Consider the following 24,840-nt stretch of genomic DNA (forward strand, 5'->3'; position numbering starts at 1 on the left):
ATTTCAGTCATGCAAAATGACAGAGTCCTCAAAAAGCTTCACTTGTGTTAAAAAAAAGGCTGCAGAGGACATTTCAGTATCATACATCCTATAGAGAGATTATCGTTGGAATTTTCCACTTGGAGAGATGATAAAGTGGTTTGTATCAGCAGCTGGAAACTAAAAAAAAAAAACCCTACTATATATTTAAAATATTCAGTTACAGCCAAGAAACACACTGACTCTACCTTATGTGTGCTTGAACTCCCCACAAGGTGAAAGAGAGACAGTCAGAGGGAGTGGAGAGACAGGGCTGAGGGAGAGAAGTGGGCGGGGTTTGGAGGAATAGTTTGGTTTTTACGCACCAGACACACACATGCTTCAGTCAGTGGAAACTCGTCACTTACTCTCAGCTCGCAGGAGTCCACGGAGGATTTAATTATCTGTCATACTAGACACCAGAGCAGAGTGCCCAGATCCTGCAGAGAGAGAGAGAGAGGGAGACTCCTGAGAGCATCTCCACAGGCTGCTGATGCGCAAAGAGAGGTACGTTTAAAAACGACAAACTAAACGACTTAAGGTTTCTACTGTCAGTAAAACAATGCTTTATAGAAGTATGCTATTCAAAGTGTGTTCACATGAGTTTGCATAGAGGGTCAAAGTCCAGAAGCGTTTATGCCTGTTCCACTGAGGCATGCACAGCTCCTCACCTGAAGCAACCTGGTGCCAAAACGTGAGCGTAATTGACTCATCAAATGACGTTTTAATAACTTTTACTCACGTTTTTTAGTCAACACGAGAAGGCTTTAAAAATAACTGTACCACTTTCTATGAGAAGACGAAATAATACTAAGATTTATCAAAGGGAGAATCATTTATTTAAGCTGTTAGTTGAGTAACCTTCACAGGAGAATGAATGTAATGGCATGCTGGTAGAATTTCATTTGGATAAAAAGTGCTGCATTGAACCTGGTCGTCCTGGTTGAGTTAATATCATATTTAAACTCACTACAGAATTCCTTTGTGTTGATTTTTGCAAGTGAAACACCTGCCTGCAGGGGTTTTCTCAGCTGTGCAATCCAAAGTTTGTTCCTTTAAATGACTTATAAATAACATTTAAAGCCATAGAAAGTTATAAATCAATAATATGAGTATCCATCAGAAAGTGAACAAACAACATTAAACGAATAATCCTCCTAATCATGAAATATCTGCACATTATCGAGGCCGCATATTTGACCTCCCACATCCAGGATGTTCCAAAAAGGATGTTCTTTCTTTGGAGTGAGGATATGGTGGATGTTATTGGGGGTTGGGGGCCTGGATAGGGTCCTATAAGTGAGGTAACTGATACCGTGAATAAGTGCTGCAGCCCATATTTTTTTCAACTAGGATTTTATGAGGAGAGGAACAAGGGGACCTTTGAAGAAACAATCCTCTGCTTTATTGTGTTTCTGAACGAAATGGATGCAAAAAAAAAATGAAGGTTCTGTGTCATGAGAATAAAAGCTGAATCAGTTGTGCTTTTAAAGGCTTGTTAACAAACCATTCAGTCCTGTTCTGTTGGAGTGATGTCATGTTTCAGATTACACATTTTCTTCTGGAGTCTCAGCGAACCCCCCCAAACCCCCCCAAACCCCCTCCAGCACCTCATAGTTTCCATCACCGCACGCCGTCCCCTCACCACCATCATCACGCTCTGATCCCTTTGAGTGAATTTAATAGATTCATTGTAACACTCCAGCTCTGGTTGCACGCAGCACCTAAAGAAATGTGACTCTGTGTTTGTGTGTGTGGCACTAAAAAAAAAAAAAAAAAAAAGGAATTCCTCATTTTAGTCTTTTTTTAGAAAACAGAGGGCGGGAAAAAAAAGGCTTTTCTTCTTCTTCTTCTTCTTCTTCTTCTTCTTCTTCTTCTCAGAGTTGCAACCGCACGATCCTGCCACGTTTTGACCACGGTCACATTCCTTTTGAAATTCTTGCGTTGGGCGAAGGTTGGCCCAGTCCGCCAGTGCACAATAACTGAGGACAAGTTAGCTACAGTTGAAAAAAATAGACGATGAAGGGAGATGATGCTGGATTGTCGAGGGACTGGTGGTCATAGACGACAGACGCTGTCATCATGAGTCAGTCCCACTCACACCACTGTCTTTTCCATTTCCCATTTCCGCTGTAAAGCCTGGGAAGAGTGTCAAAGGAGTCGTTTGACATTTGAGGAAACACGTTGATTTGGTTTCTTTGCTGAGATTAAAACAACAAGCTTGATGGCAGTTTTACTAAATACGTCGCTGGAGGCTGAGCTAGCTAGCATAAAGATAAAGAAAAATAGTTTCGCTCAATGGTCGCAAAACTGTATTCAAAGCTCGATCCAAAGGCAACTGGACCTTTTCACCTCTCCACCGAAAGACTTCTTCTGAGCTAAGCTAACCGGCTGCTAAGCCTAGCTTCAGTTTCATCGGAACAGCATGCAAAGGGTTGGCTTTCTAACTTTGGAAAATAAGGTCAATTAAAACATTACCTGAAATGTCAACTGCTCCTTTAATGAGTTAGATGATGATCCAGCCTATAGCTCCATCCCCAAGTTTACATCCGGATCACCAGTTCTCAGACATCATCTATCGATCATTTCAGAAGGATTAAACATTTTTCTACCTGTGGTTCTTTCCTTCTCTTGTTCTCAGCCAACTGTCAGCCGTTCTTCGTTCATCCAAAGTTAAAGCTCTGAATCAGAAGTCAAAATAAACCTGGCAGCTAACATGAAGTAGAGACGGCCGGCCCAGTCTGTCAGAAAACAAACGTTTGTCACCATTAACACCCAGGTCTTGAACCGTCCAATGCCAGCTGCAAGCCGATGGGAAAATATGTTTACTCGTGTGTTTGCTTTGGATAACAGTCGCCGATCATGGCCGGCTGTCTATTTGCGACGGCCTGCGAGCACAATCCAAGTGCAACAAACATCTCTGCCAAAAGTAACTTCACTGACGAGAGGCCCACTTATTTTAAGAGACTCCACGACCACTTGATTACAAACCATTTGATCTTTCTCTCGACTTCCGTTGTTTCCCCTCGTCGTTCTCTGAGATGAAGATGCTTTAAGCACAATGTGTGTGTGTGTGTGTGTGTGAGAGTCTACTCGTCAGTCCAGAACATAGTTAAGAAAACTGTTTTTTAACACTCATTCAGGATCCTAAGGGAAACAAATCTACTGATTCCAGACTTTGTCTAAAGCATTTCTGGAGAAGAAGTTTTCATTTTAAACTTTGTCCAACTAAACGCCTGCTTACTGAATGACATCATCAGTCAGCCAAACGTACAAAAATCGTGTAGTGACACAAATGTAGCATGAAGTTACAAATATGAAGATCAAATGTGTGTGAAATTCCCTTTATGAGCTTTCTGGCTTTTTTTTTTTCCCAGATCAGATTTTTATCCTCTCACAGTTTACAAAAAAATTTGACTACAAGTTGACTGAATTTCCAAACTTAATGTGATGACGAATGTGTCAAGTCAAACCCCGAGGGAAGACCATGAAACATCGTTGAAGCCTATTGCAGCTTATGACCAAACTTGTTGGAGTTTGGTCGAGTTTCCTTGTCGTGGGAATTCACATTGATCAATGAGATGAAAGAGGCAAGAAATTAATTATTTAAAAGTAAACTCAAAAAAGAAAACGTCTTCACTTGAGGTCCCTGAGCGATAGTTTTGGATCCGCTGTTGCAGGTTACTGTGAGTTGAAGACATGACACGGTGGTGACTTGTTTACTTGTTGTCTGACTCAGATTGTTTGCCGGTTTACTCGTCAGCCTCGGAGGTGAAACTGCAGCTGTCGCCGTCTCATTGGATAAACAGACAGCCAGCTGGATACTCGTAAAACAAAGCCAGACGTGCCCTCTGTCTGCTGAGGTGTCTTATTCTCTGATGTTATAGCTCTACGTTTACAGGTTATGTGTCATTGATATACAGTGAAGTATGATACAGTATGAGTTAGCTTATTGAGGTTGCGATGTCAGAATTGAAAACAGTAATTCATCCCATTGAAGTATTTAACCGGAGACAAAATGTGCCTTGTTTTCTTTTAAACTTTTGTAAATAAAGTCAGACATTTATGACTAAAAAGCATTTTCATCACATGTTGTAGGCCAAATATGACACTGTTGTTGAGCTGTTATTGTCAAAACTATTTGAATATGTGTACACAGATCCACAAATGCGTAAAAAGATCCACAAATGCGTAAACTAATCTGCAAATATGTAGACCAATTTCAAAATATTTAATTATATATTAATGGCAGTGAACTTTTTCAGCTGTAAATCCTGAAAATACACACAAATGATCGCTTACAACTGAGGCGGGCCTCTCCATTGGCTGCCATTTTACTGTTATTGTCAGTAATGCGTAACGACACTGATGATTTGATACTTTAAATACATAAAGCAAAGATATTATCTGAACAGATTTCCTTCAGAAACTGTTTGAAGCAGCTCTTCGCCCTGATGAGATCTTTAATCAGCAACAACAACAAACACACAATGGGTGTTCATTTTGATTTGTGTGCGTGCAGGCCTTGTGATCTGCAGGAAGCCACAGCACATTGAGCGTCTTTGTACTGCGGGATGAAAGGGAGCGCAGTCATCTGACGGCCATAAGAGACCAGCCTTGTTGTTTCTGGGTTTTTTTCTGCAACACTTTATAGCTGCAATAATGAGGGTGTCACTTTTTCCTCCAATGCTGCAGGGCTCCACCGTTGCCATATTGTGTCGCCATCAATTATTCTTATTCATCTCGTCAAATCCAGGTTATGTAACCCAAGAGAGACACACAATATGAGGACTGTGCTGAGCGTCAGAGGCCATTCAAGTGCCCTAATCCATTTCAGAGGGAGGGGGACAAAAAACAGTAAAGAGGGGTGGTAATTAACAAAACAACTTGGTTACTCACTTTCCTGTTTGAACTGAATGGACGCACAGTCTGGGGGAAAGGTGTTAGCCAGCTAAAGAGAAAGCAGTGATTTAAAGTTTAATAACTGAGAGAAAGAAGCAATCTACAGCCAGGCGAGCTGACCTGTAAGGTTCTGCTTGTGCACCATTTCAAAAAGGCCAAAGGAAACTGTTAGTATCTCTAACTTTGTGAAAACAACTGGAGGTTTCAGCAAAGACTGAGAACACATTATTAACACTAATACAACAAACGCAGTCATTTAAAATCAGAGTTTTCTTGCACACAATCAATTCCAAAAACACTGAAAAAGTGGCTCTTATGCGTTATTGGATCTTCAAGGTTTGAAGTGGAGATAGACACTTTAAAACAAAACATGGATGCTCCCAAATACACAAAACAAAAATGACATAAATGCAATAAAATCCTTCTGTTAAAACTCCTATAAGGCGACCCATAGGGCTAACAACAAACACCACAACAAACTCACAAACTGACCCAATAAAACTCACTACACGCCTTACCAAAGTCAAAACCAAAGACAGTTATCTTGAGACCCTTTCACGCATACTGTACACTCCTGACAATTAAAACAAAATCCAACGCGATAAGAACAGTTTTTCTTCTATTTCAATTCTATGTGTAATTAGTAATAGTCAGAGGATAAAAGAAAGAAAGAAAAAACAAAGATCCCATCTATTTCTCACTGGTTATCAGATACAAAACATGACCTCCATCTACTCGCTGGCTGTGAATGTTCCTCTAATCAGTTCACCTCAACTTCTCTCAGACTATTTATTTTGAGGCTGAACAAATTAAGAATAAATAAAGAATTTTGGGTTCACGCACGCTCCCCATCCTGGCACATTTTCAGGATTGTAGTAACTTGAATTATTAAAAATAAATACGTTACCACATCTTTATAATCTGTGAAAATACTTCAACTTGAACAAAAAAAACCTTTACGTGAGTTGCTTTCCTATTTTAACGACCCGATCAGTGTCTGGTAGGTGTTACAGTAAAGGAGAAAAGAAGGGATTGTACCTTAAGCAATATAGGAATATGGAAACAGTCAAAACAGTCTTTTTTGAAACAGGCCAGAGGTTGTAAAAGCTCTGTTTCAGGTGTAATAACATCACCCCCTAAAAGGCGCCGTGGCTGTTTTACTAAGCATGAAATTGCATTTCACGGTTGTGACAGATTTAGCACTTTCTCACATATTTACACTGGACTTTATTATGTGTGACAGTGAATAATCTGGTTTGTAAACCTCAGGCACAGTCTAGATTCCTGCACGGGGGGAAAATAAACACAACCCACCCCCCCCCCGCAGCAGCAGCTCTCACGGCTCCCTGGCTGCGGTCTTCAGAAAGTGTCAGGTTGTCGTGGAGTGAACTGACGGCAGCAAACCATGAAGGGACAAAAAACAGAAGGCCTGGTGGCTGATCCTTGGAGACAGTCGCCATTTGGCTAACACAACAAAGAGGTCAGACTCCAGTACATCTCTCAGTGGGACGCCGCACAGCGTTTCAGTGAAACATCCAGCATGTCCACTCATCAAGGTGAAAAGAGTGTTTAAATAGGTCAGACAGGATGGATGACTGTTTGGTTTATTGTCTCTAAATGAAGAGGAGAACAGGGGTGACAAGTATTCCTGGCTGCAGACCAAGAGGACACCTGTAGTGAACGCCTCCTAAACAAGGTGTGACTCCATGAGTCAGTTTTATAGACTATAAATGTCAGACGGTCTGGATGGTGTGAAGGTCAAATGAAGGGATGCTTATAGCAGACGTTTATTTTCTGTCAGTAAAAACCTTAAAGCGAGATCTACTGTTGCAGATAATGATGCGGCGGACTCTGGCCTGTTGATGAGCAAAGGTCAAAAGAAATAAAGAGAAGGACAAACAGCGACTGATTCACAGAGATCAACATGTTGTTCCTTGTTTAGGTCCTGTTCCCTTGGTGGTATCTCTCTCTAACAGTAGCCAAAACAAAAAAAATAAACCATTTTTATATTTAAATTTTGAATAAATGAAACAGGAAATATAATACGTAAGCTTCAAGGTTTTTAGTGGCTTTGGGCAGAGCCAAGTTTTCTTAGATTGAAGTGTAAGCTAAGCTAAGCTAACCATCGCTTGGCTCTTGAAACTCAGCTTCTAACTTGTCTTTTTCTACAGCATGCGTCTCGCTGTATTTGCCTATTGTGTAGCTGGCTATTAAGTTCCAATGGACCGTCTACTGGGAGCTGTAAAATGTTGATTTTTAACAGTGACGGATTTTAATTAGTCATTGCTGTGGTTTGGCAGGAGTCCCGTAAGAACTCCCAGCTGGACGCCTAAAGGAGAGCTTGATGACAGACAACAGCTGGAGACCACAGATGTTAGGGCTCAGGAAGACGGACATAAAACTTGAAAACTAGGAAGACTATGAGCGGAAGGAAAACCATTGTTCTATCACTGCATTCATCGCAGACATGGACGGACAGGAATAGAAACTCGAACCCCCGTTAGACGATTTAGAAAGGGAAGTTTGGCTGATTTCCCCGTTCAGACAAGGAATCTGACAGAAAACAGAACGAGGATGTGAGGTTTCAGTTCGGTTTTGCTCCGTGTTTTGTTGACCTAGCTGGATGCCCCTTGAAGAGGAAGTGGTGTTATCTGCAGGGAGGGATGTATCAGGGATGTCCTCAGTGTTGTGCCTATATAAAGGGGGGGGGGGGGGGGTGAAAGTCTTGGGAGTAGAAGGAGTTTCTGTCTCTTGTAACGGCCTCAAGGCATTACTGAGAGCAGACTGTTTATTCTTGTATGTTTAATCTGAAAGTGCTGCATCATTGGTTATTAGAAAGAAAATGTTTGATGGCATCCAGACTTTAGAAATGTAAACTACAATTTCAAGACGACTCCTTAACAGACCAGATAGGCCACAAAGCATGAAGCCTGATGTCTCTCCACGAAGGGTGATGGTTATTTCTTACCAAAAAAGGTTCCTACAGGAAAAAAAACTGTCATTCATTAGATTGCACTGACCCCTTAGTCCTCTCGTCATTTTGATCAAGCCATGTGACGTCTCCAATCTTTGAGTACAGGAGCAGGAGGGGGTCTTAGCTCATTCCTCCATCCCTTAGGGAGATTTAAAAAACCACACGATTTCTCTGCTGCACTTTGCTGAACCCGCCTCCTTTTTTTGACATTAAAGAAACATGTCAAAGTCATTCTGAGCCCAAAAATAGGGGGTTGGAAATTATAAACAATGACCTTTTTCCAAGTTAAATATTTCCCTGTCTGCCCCTTGGAAATGCTCAAGAAGTTGTGATCCTGAGCATGAGCACATAACCCAAACTCCAGAGGCCTTTCCTTATCCATAATCTTTACCCACGATGTCTATATCTGTCTAAACCCAGCCTGCCCAGTCTTAACAGATCCACAGGAGAGTATTTTAACCTCCCACACTTCATTTCCTCGCTCATTTCCCTTTGCTGCTGCACTCTGCTAAGCCTCACTGTGTTCACTAATAATGGTAGGGAAATGTTACTGCCTGTATGCCCAGCCCTTTTTTCCACCTGTGCTTCCTCTAATCATCAAGCAGTATCAAGTCGGATCAAATCTAAGAGGGAAGAAACACAAAGCTTCTTTGGATTAAATTTAGGGCCTGATTCTCTAAGAATGGATTGCAGCCGCGGCGTCAACAGCTCAAAAATTGCACATAATTTCCCGATGCTATCTGCTCCTCCTCAAGGTTTAATTCACAAAGCGTAAAGTAGTAATAATATTCAGGGTGCACAAATGCCTAAAAAAGGTGTCCTTCGTGCAGTTTGCTCTTGTCTTGGGTGTGAATGTGGAGAAAAGCTTATAGCTGAGCTCTCACACTGACGGAGCATAATTTTGTCCAAGATGAAGAGTTCGGAGGGCGGGGAAACTTTGTCAAGTTTATTTTGAGGCCCGTCTGGAAAAATCTAATATGATTGTCACCATTTGAAACAAAGCTTCCTCCCAGAATGGAGCAAGTATACGGGCAAAGACAAAGACAAAGCAACACTGGCATCCATGTAAAGGCTTCACACTGTCTCTACATTCGGATTAAGAGTCGAGTCAATGACAGCCTGATTTAACCCCCGGTTATGTTAATAATAGTAAGTTCAAAGTAATAGTTCCAGACCTCATATACAGATAACTTATTTTAAAGACATACAGAGGCTGATGTGTTTTTCTGATCCCTGGAAAGCTGTGTGAAATCTCTTATAAATACTGCGGCGCAGTTACCACCAACTCTCAGCAGACAGTTATGTTTTCACTCTTAACTGTGTGTGCATAGTAGTTAGTGAGAATTATAGGCTTTTTGAAATTGCATAGAAAGGCGGAATTTTTTCTCTGTGTCTGCATAATGGCTCATTTAAATAGGCACAAACAGCACCGGTGCAGAAAGATGACATTTGCTCTGCAGTGCAATTTACAGTATATGCATTTAACCCTTTGTGTGTGTTTTGTGATATAGACTGTCATTTAAACTTGTTTTAACAGGTTTAGCAGACACAAAAACTGAGCAATCCTTTTCGTAAATCCGGCCATTAGTTTTGACTTTTTAGACATTTTATTTGATCAAAAGTTTTCCACTGATCCAATTAAAATGTGGGATCATCTTGGCTTTAAAGTGATGATACATAAGTTGTATAATATATATATATATATAACTATATTTAGCATTACAATAACCATATTTTAGTGTGAAGCAGGTTATGATTACACAATGAAATATTGTCATTGAAAAACCCGTTGAAACAAAAGTTCTATAAATAAACTTTCCAAATGCAGTTTTAAACTAGACACATTGTCTCTGACATATAAAAAATAAACCATGTTAGCTCATTATTGTCAATGTGGACCCTGTTGTTTATGCATTCTTATTTTCTTATTTCTTTCTTGTTGGCATGTGGCTGCCCATTACAGTCCTAAAGGACCACAAAATATTCAGCAGAAGCAACCAAGAGTATCTCATTTGATGAGTCAGTTTATTCAAAATCTCTTTCTTCTTCTCTTGAGAGGACTTTTAGGGTCACTGAAGAGTAGAAATTCACTATTCATGTGGCATCTCAGTCGAATCGATGAAAAAGACAAGCCTGGAGTATAACTAGCGATATGTTTTGAAGATCAGCCCCATTTCCCCTGTGGGATTGTGTTCAGCAGAATGAAAGGAAAGCAGGACATAAAAAGCAACAAAATGAGGGATTTGAGCTTTGGGTCACACACACAACCCCATCAGAAGATCTTTATAAGAAAAATCTTTCCAGTGAAAGTTTTCTGCTACAGAACAAGTTACTGAAAAGTGATGCGGTTGATGTTTCGCTTATAGCTTAGGGTCGTTTATTAAAATTGCATTTTTAAAGAAGAAAACCCAACATTTCTCTCACTACCCATTCGAAAGTTAAAGGTAACGTACTTTGGAGAAGCCTTTTAAATTTTCTGAGCATTCCTACAGTCATCCATATGAAACATTAACAGATGTTCAGAAACAGTACAATGCCAAGAAATAGCTAAAGTTGCAGCTAATAACAGGAGAGAGTTGCAAGTTGAAAGTTAACAAAAGGAATAAACTTGATAAATGATTGATATTTCCCTTTAAAGTCAGGCCAAACAAAGATGAAAAAGCCCTCGAGAGCCTTTGAAATGGAGAACACTGTTTCACTTCAGCTCCCAACAATTAATATTGTTTGGTCGTTCTTTCTCGATGCCAAACCGCCACAGGGGGTTTCTTACAAGAATGAGGGGGAGGGAGAGCCAGACGTCACCAGGCTTTCCTTTATTAGTGAGCAATGGTGTAACGGGAGAAGCAGTTATATCATTACTGGACTGATCTGTGATAAATCAGCCATGACTCTTTAAAGTTAGTGTTCACTCAGCCCTTTCTCTTCCTGCAGTGACAGCCCTCTAATTGTGGAACATTTGTAACATTGAACAATATTTAAACATTAATTGCAATGTGATGTAAATCATCTCCCTTCCTTGTGGGTTAATCTTTTTCAAAGTCACCAACAATTTCTCCCTCTAACAAGACTCTAGTTATTTAGTGACCATTTGTCCTAAATTACCCACTACATCACTAGCTCTTCCTTGTCCTGGCTAATTTATATCATTACAGACAGAAAAAACTCATTAGCATTAACAGCTTATAGACTCCTCTGTTCCTAGGTGTTCCTCAGGGTTCACTGCTTGGTCCTCTCTTATTCCTTTTCTTTGTATTCTTTCACTTTATAAAATCATCTGTCATTGAGTCTTATCTTCTTATTCTTTGCTGATGATGTCCAGCTCTGCATCCCCTAAAAAATGAATCAACACTGCAATATATATGATCATCAAAGGTCACAAAGCCCTCATCAAAACCAACTTCTACCTAAAGATGCACTTACGACCTTGGAGTGATTCTAGACAAGATCATCTCTTTCAAACGAGAGGTTAATCTCATCATCAAAACAGCCCTATTCGCTTCAAACATAAAGCCTGTCTCCACCCACCCAACATGCAAAAATGTTTAATGGCATTTCTAATGTAACTGCTCCAACCCTGCAAGAATGAAATTATATTTGAATCAGGAAACTACGATTTAAATGTAAATATTCAATTTCAACACACTGCACATTTACTGCACATTGCACAAGTTTACAGAACTCTGGACTAATAACTCTGAAGCTAACTATTCAAAAGTACACTCAGTTTACTGCACATTTCCCATATTGCACAAGTTTACTTTTATTTAAATTATATTTTATTTTATTTACCATTTTGTTTTGTACCTTTTGCACAATTTAGAATTTATTACTGTAAATATTATTTATCTTATTTTACCGCATTTTATTTTATCTATTTTACCTGATCTTATTTTACCTTATTTTGGTTGTATTGCACCGTGGGATGGAGACAAACACAATTTCGATTCCACTGTATGTCTGGCATATTTTGAAATTGACAATAAAGTTGACTTTGACTTGACTTTGACTTTGACCAGCAGTTTTTGTACCCAATACATTCATTCAACCATAGGTGCAGCCTGGAACCACTCGTTTTCTCTACTGGAAGTGGACTCAAGCAGGCACTTCATTTCATTTTCTTGCCAACTGGCAAACGTAGAAGGCATTTTGTCAAGTTTTTTGCTTTTAAACGTGAACCTCTTGTAGGGCAGCCTATCACATTTTTTCCATTGAAAGGGAACCCGAAGGAATATGCCTCAACATTTCATCCACAGGAAGGGCAACCTATTTGGCAAGTTTTCCTGATTTGAAGTGATCCCTAGAGAGCTTTTCATCTAGTTCACTTCAAAGGACGGGTACCAAATTAGGCCTTTCGTAATGTTTTCTTCAATAGAAGTGCACCCTGGAGGGAACTGTTTTGCATTTCCTCTCATACCAGGCCACTTAAGAGGGATACTGATCAAGTTTTTTCTCCATTGGAGGGGCAGCCTAGGGACGTCAGTATGTTTCCTACACTGGAAAGGGTACCCTGGAGATCACTTCCATCGCATCTTTTTACACATTAGGCCACTCTAAAGGGACGTTAATGTTACTTAAATGCTCCCTGCTCCACATTTCACAGCATTTTTCCTCTCTCAAAAAGCCAGACACAAACAGGCCCTCAGAATCAATCTGACTGCCTTCCAGCAGTACACTCCTTCTGTTCCACTTACCTGCTCCTACACTCTAGGAAAAAGTCCAAGGGAGGGAGCCAATGTAGTGATTTCCAAGATTTGTCTTAGTTTAAGAAGTAGCCTAAATCAAATCTCTGCTGAGAGTGTTTGATTGAAAGTCCTTTTACTGCCATGTGCCTTAAATCATTTTCATGTTATTGGATGTTTTTTACTTTTTGTACAAAGTGTCTTTTGATACGTTAAAGAGCTCTCTTAAGTGTTTATAAGTTGTTTTCCTTCCCCCTTTTGTCTCGCTCGCTGTGATTAACTTCCCAGCTGTTTATCCAAAAACTGTAACCTCCCTTCTATCTGCTTTCTGTCTGTGTCTTACTTATCTCCCTCCTCCTCTTTCCTGCTCGGCCTTCTTCTGATAGTGAATGCTAAACGGTGCCTGTGTCTTCTCCTTTTCACAGGAGGTCAGTCAGAGAGAGACATCATGAGTGACCAAATGGACTGCAAGAACTGCAAGGAGTCCCTGTGTGGACGCAAATACATCCAGGTGGAGGAGAAGCCTCACTGCATCCCGTGCTACGATCGCATGTACGCCAACACCTGCCAGGAATGTAAAGAAATCATCGGTCACAATGCAAAGGTGAGCTCAACTTGTACAATATTTGAAAGTATTTTTAAAATATCTGTACTTTCATTAAGGGTATTTTTCTAGTATGGTTTAACATTTTAGAGGAGAAAAAGTACTTTATGCCCAACTACATTTATTTTACAGCCGCAATTAAGTAACATTTTAAGATTTTCTATGCAAAATATGAGCTTTATAAGTGAGAGCTGCATCTAATGCTTCATTTTTCCATGAATCAGTTGATCCTCTGCATGCTTTCATAGGTAATGTAAAAGTTATTTGATCAATTTAACTATTAAAACATAAAAAATGTCAATCACAGGTGCGCCGGTGGCTGAGTGGTTATGGAGCGCGTCCCATGTACACAGGCTATAGTCGTCGAAGATGGCGGCCTGGGTTCAAATCTGACCTTTGACCTCTTTACAGCATTTCCTTCCCCGCTCTCTCTGTCCCTGATTTTGGTCTCTATCCGCTGTCCTATCTCTACAATAAAGGCACAAAAGCCCCAAAACAAATATATATATTTTTGTAATTGCCACATTTCCACATAGTCCAAGATGACTTCCTGCATTGTCTTGTTAAGATAGAACATGAACATGAAAAAAACATTAAAAAGCAGTGAACCCTCATATGGACCAAGAGATTACATATGCAATGAAGTTACATTATAAGCAAGGCCAATTAATTAATTTGTGTTTTAGCGCTCTAAGAGATCTGAATTATTCCTTTATATTCAACTCTCCAAGATTATATGCACTCAAACCTTAGCTCACTGGAAGTGTAGAGATATACCTTTATTTTGAAAAACCTGGCTACAAGAAATGATCAGTGACATATGGAGAGGGTCCGATATAGTGTCTCACTAAGTTCTGCAACCTTTGACAAAATGTGGCAGTCATGAATCAAAGACAACCCAATCTGTGCAAACAGATTCCTGCTCTGCATATATGCACTGAAACCATGTCTTAATTTATCATGTGACAGACCCATTAGAGATGAATTATTATGGGTAGTTTTACTTTGGAGAAAAATAGATGCAGAACTTAAACTCATAGAACATCGTAGTTTTGCTTCTCTTACTCCTGTCAGTGATTTGAGTATTTAATCCACCACTGAAGTAGTAAACGTCTGACTGCTTTTTAGGAAAACCAGCTGCCCAGAAGCTTTAGTAAGTAAAGATGAAAAACACATCCCCAAAGGAAACACACCCCACAGCTGCCATGAGGCCTTCAGTGTTCTGTAAATTATAAACTCCATGTGAGGGATTGGCTGTAATTTATCATCCTGCTTGCTTTGGCCGTCCCTCCTCCGCACAAGACATAACAACATCCATCCCTCATACTTCCCCGTCCCTCCGCTGTAGTTGTTTCTTTCACTGTGAAAACCCCATGCCTCGAAAAATAGGTTTTTCAACCCAACATCGTTCAATGGAGCCCATTTATCAAAGCGCTTGCTTGAACTGCAGATGAACTGGAACACAAGCAGCTGTTAGAAAGAATTCACAATGTGGGTTATTCTGATTCTGAAGGAAAATATTAAAGAAAGCTTTAAGCCTCTCCTGTGTGGAGAAAAAGCAGGGTGTTGTCTTAAGTTGGAAACTTTGGGTTGCATGTCTGCAGTCATCCCAAAAAAAAAACCTACATGCTCTTGTGCAGGAAACTGAATCCCTTGGTTGATCGTGACCTCAGACGTCCAAGCAGGAGGGGGGGGCAGCAAACCCCTCTGTGAGGAACAATAACATCATAATTATCAAGTGTTTTTATTACAGCCAAAGGTTAACAGCTTGAGTTTCTATATTATTCACTCTTGACAGATGACACTGATTTTTGGGTTACATTTTCTTAACATGAACAAACCCACAAGATCAAAATAAAAACACTTATATAATGACTGTTTTACCATCTTTAAACGCTCAGTGTGACTGTCTTCTCTTTCCAGGAGCTCTTCTACGAGGACAGGCATTACCACGCACATTGTTTCCGTTGTTTCCGCTGCGACCGCTCTCTGGCAGACGAGCCCTTCACCAGCCAGGAGGACGCGCTGGTGTGCAGCGACTGCTACTGCAACGAGTACTCCTCCAAGTGTGTGGCCTGTGACAAGATAGTCAAGCCAGGTAGGAACAACAATGACCGGCTGTCTCACACACGCACACAACGTTCACACACCTCCCCCGGGGGAAAAGATCTTTGAGTAATCAGTCAGACAGACACAACGTTCACACCCTGTCTTTGCACGGATAAAGAGGCTAATGAGTTTTTGTTATCTGGGGCGTGACAGCTTCGACGTGACAGAATGATTGTTTCCTCGCTCCGGTGAAAATATCTCTCAGCGGGGTGTTCTGCTTGGGGCGCTGTGTGACGACACGGGTTACAGCGGCGGTATCGGATGACTGAAAATTACCAGGGGCCTTTTGTGGGTAGTGTGGGATTATTTCACTCATCACTTCTTTTGTTGAAATGAGCAGTCTTTCTTTTTAGTTTCTGTTCAGCTTTGGAATGCCTTTTAGAAATCTGCCGTCCTCGCCGTCGTGCAGCCAAGTTCAAGTAGAAAACACCGTCATCCCTCTGGGCAAGCATTACAGGTCTCAAAGGTCGTAAAACAAAGCCGGTGATTAAATCCTGACGTCCAGTTTCTAGGGTATATTTCTGGCTTCTAAGTTGAACCTCTGCAGTGGAGCGTGTAATGTTTATTGCAGTTTAATTTCTTTCCTCCACCCAAAAATACAAAAAATACAAAACGTATGACTAAATGTTACAGCATGTGTGGGTGTTAGAAACCTGTTAATCGCTTGAATGAAAATCACACTTAGGAGACATATACAAGATAGTAAAAACATGCAAAACCACCAAAACAGAAACCAGACAACTTGTGGAAAACAAAATGTAGAGAAGCAAGAGATGAAGCTGGAGACATAATATGACCAACAATATCTTATAGTAGTGATTACAGCAGGGAATACTTTTTTTTTCCCTCCACATAGACGATAACGCAGAGGAACCAGTGGCCTAGTGGTTAGTTCAAAGCACGCAGGCCGGGTTTGAATCCGACCAGTTGCTCTTTTGCCTCATGTCATTCCCCACTCTCTCTCTCTCTCTGATTCCAGACTCTATCCACTGTCCTGTCTCTCTAATAAAGGTACAAAAGGCCGAAAAAAACAAATCTTTAAACAAAGAAAGTGCAGAGGAACTCAGTAAATAATCATTTTTCAGTCATTAAAGGCTTTATATGCAATTTTTTGATCCAGCAGATGTCGCCCTTGAGCACCAGCATGAAACCAAAACAACTTGCGCTGCATTGTTGTGTTAGCATGCTAATGCTAGCGATCTTTATTATGCTCGTATCTTCACACTGCATGTAAATTCACCTGAAATGAGCGTGATCTAGAAACACAGTTAAGCAGTGAGTACAGTATGTTATTCTTCTTTTCTCTAGTCCCTCAATTAAACAACTTTTATACGTGAGGGGAGGAGTCAGCCGGCCGTCCCGGCGATGTAAACAAACTGAAGATAGGACTCTGAAAACTCTGAAAACATCACAGACAGTGGGACTCGGGTGTTACACCCATTGTAGACAGTCATGACTCACAGAGTTATTTTCAGAGGAGATACTTGATTTCTACATTTAAGGGTGAAAAATCACATAGAAAGCCTTTAAACAAATAAACTGCAGAGGAACTCAGTAAATAATCATTTTTTAGTCCTTAAGGTAACAGATGTATTTCTTTGCGAACTCCAAGTCTGACATGAGGGGACAAAAGGTCACACAGGAGATGGTTGAAACTAAATATAAAGCATTGTTAGAATGCATTTCAGCCGTGTTCATTACGGCCCGTCAGGTTGTTTAGATGCAATATAATCTGATGTTCTTGAATGGCTGTGGAAGAACAGGTTCAGCAGTCACACTGAATCATAGTTTTTGGTTTTCTCAACGCTCGTGTGAACGCTTTCAGATGTCATTCAAGTTTAAAGTTACACAACCACAGGGCAGAGATCATAGGAAACCCTGTGGAGGATATCTTCAGTCGGTTTTAGACCTAACCCGTTCCCTCTCCCTCTCTTTTTTTTTTCCCTGACAGGTTCAAAGTTGTTGGAGTACGGCGGCTCCACGTGGCACGAGGACTGCTTTGCGTGTCACGGCTGTGAGAAGTCGATCGGTGCCGAGGCGTTCATTCCAGACCAGAACAACTATTACTGCGTGCCATGCTACGAGGGCCGCTTTGCTCCTCAGTGCAACCACTGCAAGAAGGTAAATCAGGCCTAGTATCACAATGTTAAAGATTAAAGTCAAGATGAAACATCCAATCATGATTTCCTCCCAGTAAACAAAAAAGACTTAATACATCAAAAAACACAAAAGCTTGGTGTAAAACCATAGACTGTATAAAACATGGACGTAGTATCTGTGACATCACACATTGATTTTTGAAGAAGCATTTTGAAGCCTAACAATTGGGGTCGCCAAATTGGAAAATCCAACTAACATCAGGCCGATCATGAATTAGGCAAGGAGGTGGAGCTAAGGCGATTAAGTGATTATCTTATTGAGATGAAAACCAAATGGGCATCTGCTGGTTTTAGGAGCGAGCCTCCAGTGGACACTTAAAGAACTGCAGTTTTTTGCACCTCTACATTGGCTTCATTTTTTTTAACACCAGAGCTTACTGCTTGGGTAAAACCATTTTTTGTTTCCTGAATTCCAGGGTTATGAGTCCACAGACTCTAAGTTATTTACTTTGATGAAAGTAGTAAATCTGACAGCACCAGGTTATGCCAAACCGTTTTGCAGTGGACAACTTCAGCAACTTCATGGACTTCATCTTTCTGTCTCGTACTGATACTGCTATCCCTTTAGTGTACGTGAATTAGTGTTTTTTTAATGCCCAGTTTTTGGCGTTCAAAGATTCTTGTGCAGTTATGTCCTGTCTTCCTATCCCGGTTGAACAGGAAATATGATGGAAGCTAAACACACAAATGTAAACAGATTTATTTTTAAATTTAGGACTTTAAACCTGTGGAGAAAATTTCCAATTAATCATTCAGTTGAAAAAATGTCCATTGCAATTTCATAGAGTAGATAAAACGTAGCAAATACTGAACCATGCCTGAACCAGAGACTGTTTGGTGTTTGTTGCTTGCTTGAGGAATTTTAAGAATGAATTGCTGTCGAAAGTCGCGAGCGAAACCTTTGATATCGTTTTTCATTTCTGCGTTTAGCAAAAGAATAAAGGACAATGACCATGGAGCTGAATTCTCCCCATGTCATTGTGTCACTAATAACTTTAATTAAATGTAATCAACTTTGTGACAATGATGATCAAAGTGTTTTAATGACTTCAGTGGAAGGATAAAGCAACAGAGGAAAGTTTCATCATCGGTTGAAAGACTAACTTAAATTAAATGTTATAAATAAAAGACTTCAATGATTTTTTCCCTCTTTAATTCCTGTTTGTGGTTTGTGAGCTCTGTCCCAATGTTCTGTTTGGCGTTCCACAAATATGTGTACCACAACATGTTAGGAAATACATGCCACGATGTAATTAAGTTCTTAATGATTTTGTGTTTTCATTTAGTCTTCTGAGTGATTAAAATCAAATATGTTGTTTAAACAACGTCTAAACAGAGACATCACAACAGGCACCACTTGGTACCAAAGTGCTCGCCATTAGAACCAGAGCATGGTCATTTAAACAGACACGTTTTGTTTTTGTCTCCCGCAGGCTCTGACTAAAGGAGGCGTGACCTACAAGGACGAGGTGTGGCACAGAGAGTGTTTTCTCTGCACGGGCTGCAAAGCTCCTCTGGCCGGGACACCCTTCACCTCGCAGGGAGACTGTCCGTACTGCGTCAAGTGTTTCAGCAGCCTGTACGCCAAAAAGTGTGCCGGCTGCAACACGGCCATCACAGGTCAGTGGATCGTACAAAAAAAAACACTACGACTACATTGTTTGGTTGGTTGGTTGACACAACAGAGACAGTTCTTGCCTCCATGAGTCCTGTCTTTCTCGATTATCCACAATCAGTTAAATACAAAACCAATAATCTTCATCAATCAGGTGTAGGCAGTCACATATATTGACTTTGTTTTGCATTTATCGTCTCCTTAAAGTGTCTTCCCATTCATAGAAAAGCCAAATTTGCCCAGTTGAATGAACAAGTGGCAGCAGAACATCTTCAGTTTGCATCAATAGTTAATACTTAGTTCGAGTAGTGAGCGGTAAACCCTGATATCAAACGATGATGTCGACAAAATAAAAATACAAGTAGTAGCGCTGAAGAACGCGCTCCCCTGGTATCTCCATGGACTCCACCCCCCAGCCTAGAGCAAAACTTTTGTGCAGGTCCGCCATTTTTATTATTCTCTCTACAGAGGAGTGATGTCTACCGGGAAAACTCAGGGGGGGGGGGTCATTACATTTAAAGAGACACACACACCAAAACGGACTATTCTGAGAGAGCTGGTTTATACAGGGTCACAAACCTCCTCTGGTGCTTGATTCATGTTATATTTTAACCAAAGCACAGCACAGATGTTTCATTTAGACCACAGGGGGACTGTTTGACATGCTGGAGAAGGGGGGATAATATGTCCTCTTTAATACTCCTTATTCACTTAAAAAAAAAAAAACACTTCACATGCTGAAATTGAAAATGATATAAAGCTAAAACTAAGCACTAATACAAGTGCAAAAATATCTTCTTTTCATCGTCTATCTGACCTGAAAATGTTTTCAGTTTTGGCAAAGAATCCTAATAAACCACCAGAGTTAAATGAGAACCTGAATGAAGTGTTTTTGAGCTCAGCTGTAAACTAGATGCCAACAGGTTGACATAACTCCCAGTTCTTTATGCTCTCACTGCCAAAAGCTGATGTTATCTTGTATTCATTAGTGTCTTTTGTTCCATGTTGCAAGGCTGTAATTAACTCTATTTTCCACTCCTTGTAAAACATTCCTCCATTATTTGCTCACATGTTGTGTTCGTGTCTCACAGGGTTTGGAGATGGGAAGTACGTTTCGTTTGAGGATCGGCAGTGGCACCAGCCGTGCTTCAAGTGTTCCCGCTGCTCTGTGTCGCTGGTCGGCTCCGGCTTCTTCCCAGACCGCGACCAGATCCTGTGTACAGACTGCAACAGCGACGACTGACTGACGCTCAAAACAACACCCGCAACCTCGCCGAGCAAATCTCCAACTTCTAAACCTTCCTCTTGCACATGAACACTGCGATGTCACTAATTCAGTCACAGCGTAAAAAGCTGATACGAAGATCAGTATTTACAACTCCATTCTTGTTATCTTTTAGCACATCACAATGTTTGTATAAATTCTGCAGAAACATCCTGTGTGTTGAACTTGTACGACTTTGTTTTTCTTTATTTAATGTTTTGTACATCTGAGACTAAAGACTTTAAAGAAAAGATACACATAAACTGTTAAACCTTTTGTTCATTCATGGAGGTTTAATGCATCATTTTATACAATATTTTCATGACAGCTAGATGTGACCAACATTTGAATGTTTAAAGATATGCCTGCTACATGTATTTATACTTATGAAATACTATAACTTTGTATAAAGCTGTCCTTCACCTCAAACCCTTCTCGCTTTATCTAAACCTATTTCTTTAAAATGATTTTTTAAAACATCTTTACTGGCATCTATGCAATAAAAATGTCAAAAAACAAAAAGGTGGCTTTCTGTATACATGAATTGAAACTCGATTTTTTTTTTTCCTGTATGAACTGAACAATACACAAATACTGTTCTTCAGGCATTTGTTCTTCTGTTCTGGTTGTTAACAGAGGAAATTGAATCAACACGGTTTAAATATCTGATTCCCTGCAGCAAACAGATTAATTCAGTTTATTAGACTTCGATTTAAACCGGTTTTCTCATGGAATTTACTCCAGTAAGTTTAAGAGTTTAAAACCACGCTGTTAAGCTAGCATCATCACGGTCACAAAGGTCAAGCAAGCAAATAATCAGGTCAAGCTCAAATCTTCATTTATTTCATAAATCAAAGAGATGAAAGTTATTGTTTCATTATCTGATGCTTTAATCATCTAAATCTGTCTTGACAACCTCTTTAGAATAAAAGATGGTTTTCTGTTGATGGTCCCATCGAAACGTTCCTGAACTATGACTTACATCATCTTCAAAAACATTTACAGTTCAGGACCTCTGTGCTGATCTGCTCTGATTGTGTTTGTACGGAGGCTCTGCCAGGCCGGTGTCCACGTCAGGAGGAGGGACGGAGAAACCAGCAGATAAAGAGACGGACAAAGAAAGTGGTTTAGTCCTGAGGTACTTTGGTCGTTATGGTCTTGATGGTAACTTTACCGTTTACATGCTGTTTGACACCTAAGCAGGTCAAGAAATTAAAATCTATAAATAAAATGTTAAAAAATAAACCAACTTCACAACAAAGAAAAATAGATTTTGAGTTTCATGTTTAGACCATCATCCATGCCCTCGGTCCATCAACTTCACCTATAGTCCTTTAATCAATAGTCTACATGACTTTGGGTCTTACATTTTGTTTTTTGTTCTTTCAATTTTCTTCTATTTGTGCTTCTTGTGCTCTCAAACTTTTAGCCTTTTTTCCCCATTATATTCTTTTTTCAAACACACAAACATTTTGTGGGAACTACTGTTTTGTTATTTTTTTAAATTAAAGATTTGTTTCGGGGCTTTTTGCCTTTATTTGATAGGACAGCATATAGAGTAGGAAACCAGAGACATGCAGGAAAGGAGCCACAGGTCGGAATTGAACCCGTGCCGCCCACTTGGAGGAGCCTCCATACATGGGGCACGGGCACGGCCAGAGGCACTGCTTGTCAACAGGCATGGAAGGCCACCGGGCTCCTGACGCCTCACAAACTTAAACCAAAGCTTAGGCTCTAAATGTGCAAATTTTGCAATGACAGTAGGAAACCTCCTTAAGGGGCCCCATCTGACAGCACTCACTCTCGTTGTCCTGCTAAGTGTTGCATGTATTATGACGAGAAAACCAAAGTTTGTCTATGAAAGTAAACACACACAAAAACGAGGGAATTATAGGAGTAAGAGTCAGGACACTTAAAGACAAAACGGTGACGAACGCTGGATGGAGGACCCCCCCCACCCCCACCCCCACCCCCGTAGGCAATCTGCGACCCTGTACTGTTCTGTGTTAGCATGTTATTTATGAAGAAATATGACTCAGGAAGTTCATTTTTGACTTTTTTTGAAGATTTTTTGTCTCAACAAAAAGTGCAACCTCACATCTAAAACTCCAAAACAAACTTGTCAGTGGACTTTTATTCTAAATCATTTATTTATAGTATAAAATGTATGTGATTTTAACATGAGTTATAAAGGCTGGGGAAAGGAACAGTGTTTAAATATATAGATAAAAAGCATGGATTTGGCCCGAACAGGTGATACTGTCAAATTGTGGGCACTCTCTTAAACTCCCGGCGCCTCGTATTCCCTCGTAAACTGAACTATGTAGCTGTCCAGAAGTGATCTACATTCCTGCTACGTCCTGCGTTTGATCATCTTTTATGAGCGAGTGTAAAAGTGGTGACTTGTTGTAACAAGCCTGTCTTTTTTAAAGCAGAGACACTGTTAAAACTCTTATCACAAGATCAACTCCAGATGAAAAATATTTAAAAAAAGGCCTCTGTGGTGTGCTGCTATGTGTTTAAGCTTTTCCCATGACTCTTCCTGAAATATTTCTGACCTTGTTTGTGGGGATAAAGGCGAACGGTCTTGTTTGGTCCCAGGAGGAGGAGGAAGGAGGAGGAAGGACGGAGGTCGAAAAGCTCCTCAGTGAATATTTAAGATTTCACGTCATCCCGGCCTCGGCCTGCTGAGGGGCCCAAAGCTCAGCTGGATCTTCTGCTGGAGGCTGTGAAAGTAATTAGAGGACATTACTCTGACTGACAGACCACAGCAGAAGAAAGGGGGCTACGCCTCGCACAAGACCCTGCAGCTTCCACAGTGTAGTTCATGCAGATATCTAGGTCTCTAAGAATTCACATTCAACCTACTGCCAGTTCAAAATCTGAAGTTACTTTGAATAATGAGAACTATGAAACCCCTGAAATCACCAGAACACATGAGCCACTCTTTGAGGTTTCTAACAAGGCAAATAAATGTTGGTTTCACATCCCCTGTCTTTCATATATCTGTCCTCTTTTTGTCTTGCTGCTCTTAATTTTGACTGTTATATCTCCAACATAATAGAAAGGAAAATGTATTAAATAGGTACAATAGTCAAAAATCAAAACGGCATCATCTCCATCAGAAACAGCCTCTGTTGACTCTGTTACTTTGTTAAATCTACTCACTGTGAAGAAAACTTGTTAACAGATACATCTGTGGTTCATTATGTGGATTTTTTTTTAATATACTTTGTTGCTCTTGTTGTTGAAAGCAGTACGCAACACCAAAAGAATCCTAAAAATCTATTGTATCAGAGTGGTGGATAAAACAGCACACACGGATACCCTTCAAATTAAAAAGCAACACTACCAACTTTGTGCAGAGAAACAACATTAGCGCAGGATGATTTGCAGAAATCACCGCTTTACTTTTCAGTGTAAGCCTTAAAAACAGATGTGTCATGTGTCATTTAAGTTACCAACCATATATCTCTCTGGGAGTTCCTGTGTCCTGTTCTCTGGATCGTTGGTGTTGACGACCTGCTGCTGTGGACCCTCCTGACTCCAACTACTATTAATATCAGCCTTACGTCTTTTATCAATGGGGAAGGTTAGAGCTGCTCAACTTCAAAACATTTGCAGTCCTCCCTTTTTTTTTTTTCATTGTTTGATCAGTTTATTATCGGTGTCATTTGTTACTGCTAATACCTCACACACTTTATAATAATAATAATAATAAATTAGATTTATATAGCGCTTTTCTAAATACTCAAAGACGCTTTGACAGGAAACAACAAGAAACAAAGCAAAAACTAAGAGAACAATACATAGGGAAGATGATGAGAGTCAGTAGTTGTAGGCAGTGATGAAAAGGTGAGTTTTTAGGGATTTCTTGTAGGAAGTTTTGTAGGAACTTTGACCTTTATTACGGCTGATTTAAAAAATCAGAAACATTTAAGAATCTACGTCATGCCTGTATTTAAGGCTAGTTCATGAGAGAATATAAACACAACTTCAGTGGTTTACTTGTACTCTATCTGGCCTTCGACAGGGAGTTCAAACAACATCACAAGGAATGACAAAAACACAGCAGATAGGAAAAGCTCGATTTCCAGTAAAGGGCAGCAGCGTTGAAATCAAGCTGTTTACATGCTCTGAGAATCATTTAAAGCTGTTGTTGATTCTTTTGTTGGGTGGCCAAGAAGTTGATTGAACACATGCTGGTTATCAACATCACAACAAGATCGTTCATTGCAATCAGTGAGCTTCCCAGAATCACTGCTGCGATCCACTTCTGGACATCTTTAATGAAAGAGTCAAACTCAAGAGCATCTGGCAGAAAACCGGATTATATGTAACAATAAAACCCACAATTTCTGTCTTATCTGGATAATAGAAGCCCAAAGGACACACAGTGCAGCAGTTATATGTAACTTAATGAATCCTTTTGGCTCGTTACAGCGCTCCATTAAAGCTTCGCCTTGGTCGATTCTTTCCAGATAATTTCCCTAAAGTGACAGGAAATGAAACAAAG

The 24,840-nt window shown here is 40.2% G+C and overlaps 1 protein-coding gene across 1 annotated transcript; it reads left to right on the forward strand.

Moving 5' to 3' along the window:
* Nucleotides 1-353: 353 nt before the first annotated feature.
* fhl3b (four and a half LIM domains 3b) lies at nucleotides 354-20,860 on the forward strand. Its single transcript, XM_020642284.3, has 6 exons — nucleotides 354-525; nucleotides 12,999-13,177; nucleotides 15,101-15,275; nucleotides 17,238-17,407; nucleotides 18,879-19,065; nucleotides 20,152-20,860. The coding sequence occupies exons 2-6, from the start codon at nucleotides 13,022-13,024 to the stop codon at nucleotides 20,301-20,303; spliced, it is 840 nt and encodes a 279-aa protein (XP_020497940.1). The 5' UTR covers nucleotides 354-525; nucleotides 12,999-13,021; the 3' UTR covers nucleotides 20,304-20,860.
* The last annotated feature ends 3,980 nt before the right edge of the window (nucleotides 20,861-24,840 follow it).

The sequence above is a fragment of the Labrus bergylta genome, chromosome 19 (assembly GCF_963930695.1).
Source record: "Labrus bergylta chromosome 19, fLabBer1.1, whole genome shotgun sequence".
Lineage (NCBI taxonomy): Eukaryota > Metazoa > Chordata > Actinopteri > Labriformes > Labridae > Labrus > Labrus bergylta.